Below are 2,288 nucleotides of genomic sequence, written 5' to 3'. Positions count from 1 at the left end.
GCTGAACTGCAACAATCAATTATTGAGAGTCAATCTATCCAGTGGCATCAAGTAGGTACAGAAATTAATGCAGAGCTGAATGCGCTACAGAGAGCTGGAGGAATCATGTCAACAGGTCCAGTTGATGCAGTAGATGCATCTTCACTGACTGCAGACTTTAGTTTACATAATCTACACAGCCAATTACTTACACACGCTCCCAAAATTACATCACTGCTTTCCTCGATAGGCCAAACTGACACCACTACAGGACCAAAAGATATCTACAGCTTGGCAGCAGTCTGCTTACTAGCGAAGAAGGCAAGTGACAAGGTCAAAGGTTTTCAGCTTCTAGTTAGTTTGATGTTGGTTGCCAGGGCAACTAGTAAACAAGTCATTACTACTCTTAACCATATGGGTGTCTGCTTGTCATATAGTCAAACTTTTAGGTATGTGGAAAACGCTGCAAAGGCAATAGAGCAGAACAGAGAGCTTCAACATGGAGACTTGATTGTTGCCTATGACAACATAAATATTGAGAAACGTGTCACCCATGAGAGACATGCCAGACATACAGAGGCATGGAACTTTACGAGCCGTTTTGCTGTCAAAGTAGCCAGACTTCCCTTCCCCCCTTATTACAACACAACAGAATTACCACAATGCACTCGAGGAGATTTAGCCGTGGAAGACATTCTACCGAATGATGATGACGACATAACATTTCACGAATCTGCTCAGACAAGAGTTCAGAAGGTACTTATACACAGGTTCAAATGCTGCAATCACCTTAAAGCAAGACATCAATATGACAACCATGACCAACCAACAACAAAATCTATTATCCACCCTATTGCAGTGATAGACATAGATGAAAGTTACACTGACAATAATGTTACTATTCTTGAAGAATTTCAAAAAATGCTGGCGATAGATGACACTGTTCAACAATGTGTTGTCGGTGACCAAGCGACTTGCAGGGCAATTCGTGCAGCTCGGCGTAGAAGGGTAGCAGATATTCCTTTAGCACGCCTCCTATGGGCAAAAGAGAATCCTGGTGATTTCCACTTCGCATGGGAGTGCCTAAAAGTCATCTTCCTCATATTTTGGAAGTCACATGATTTTCCTGGCTCATTGGCTCATCTCAGCAAACTGATCAACCGAAGTGGAGTCACCGCTGCTGCAAAAAATTTCAACAATCCGATGAGTTCCTCAAACATGCATTAGAAGCACATCTGACTGCATCCCTCATCACCTTTCTCAACATATCTGCTACCTCAGATTTGATTGTACAAGATGCAACCATTATAACGAACTCATGGCTAAACGAAACAGCAGAGAGATTCGCCAATGACGTGCTAGTTATAGGAACAGATGAAGATGACCATGATGCAGATAACCTGTATAATTTCCATCGTTCTTTCTGCGCATGGCCCTCCTTTATGAAGATTTGAGGGAAGCCATCAAGTACGAAGATGGCCCAAGAGTTATCCAACATTGGCGAATGTGGTTACTGTACTTCCTCGCAACAAAGAGAAGCAACTACAGCAATGAAGCAGCAAATCTCTTAGCCAATCTGAAGGCTGACTTTTCCAAGAGGCTTGCTTACATAGTAACTCACAACAGAGCTGTTAATTCTCTGGGCATACCTGGTCATGGGAAAGCAATAGACATGGCAGTAGAACACCACAATCTTGTCATCAAAACAGCTTTACGATCTTCTGGTGGCAGTATCACCCTCCATCATTTAAGAGTAATAAGCTTAGCATCTCAGCTATTACATGATGCTGCACTGTTATGCGATCAGGAAGTTCATGCTCCTCATGTAGGTACAAGGCATACAAGTACAAGTGCTGAAAAAGACATCCAAATGATGACATCCAATCTATTGGCCAGTCAAGTCACTTGTCGGATTCCCAAAAGAAAGTTGCCATCTAACAGACATTTCACAACACCAGAGAAAAAAGGATATGAAGTTGCCTTATCCAAGCAATGGATTGCAAAGTTCCTAAGTAAGACAGACCTGAGAATTGAGGACAATCAGTCCACTGAAGACCATGAAGAAATTGATTCTCTTGATGACATACAGCTATGACAGAAATAGACACATGTACATAATATCGTAACTATTTGTATTGAGAAACATAGCCTAAAGTGAGTTACTAGTGATTTGTAATCTCTCCTAAAACATGTCTACATGCTGAAGTGCTCCTTGTACCATCACCACTAATATTGGCTATAGTGCAAGGAATGTGAAACTCAATTAACTTAAAAACTGCTAAAATGAAGTCCCTTACAACTTCTAGTGA

At 41.5% G+C, this 2,288-nt stretch overlaps 1 protein-coding gene across 1 annotated transcript; it reads left to right on the top strand.

Annotated features, from left to right (window-relative positions):
- Nucleotides 1-1,408: 1,408 nt before the first annotated feature.
- LOC134191563 (uncharacterized) lies at nucleotides 1,409-2,074 on the top strand. The gene has a single exon (XM_062660185.1). It carries the CDS (start codon nucleotides 1,409-1,411, stop codon nucleotides 2,072-2,074), a length of 666 nt encoding a protein of 221 aa, XP_062516169.1.
- Nucleotides 2,075-2,288: the final 214 nt, after the last annotated feature.

This window comes from Corticium candelabrum, chromosome 15 (assembly GCF_963422355.1).
Source record: "Corticium candelabrum chromosome 15, ooCorCand1.1, whole genome shotgun sequence".
NCBI classification, from domain to species: domain Eukaryota; kingdom Metazoa; phylum Porifera; class Homoscleromorpha; order Homosclerophorida; family Plakinidae; genus Corticium; species Corticium candelabrum.
This window is presented reverse-complemented; position numbering and strand designations above follow the sequence as displayed.

Bases quoted from the DNA above. Each gene is read 5' to 3' on its own strand.
- LOC134191563 (XM_062660185.1), top strand. From the start codon at position 1,409: ATGGCCCTCCTTTATGAAGATTTGAGGGAAGCCATCAAGTACGAAGAT.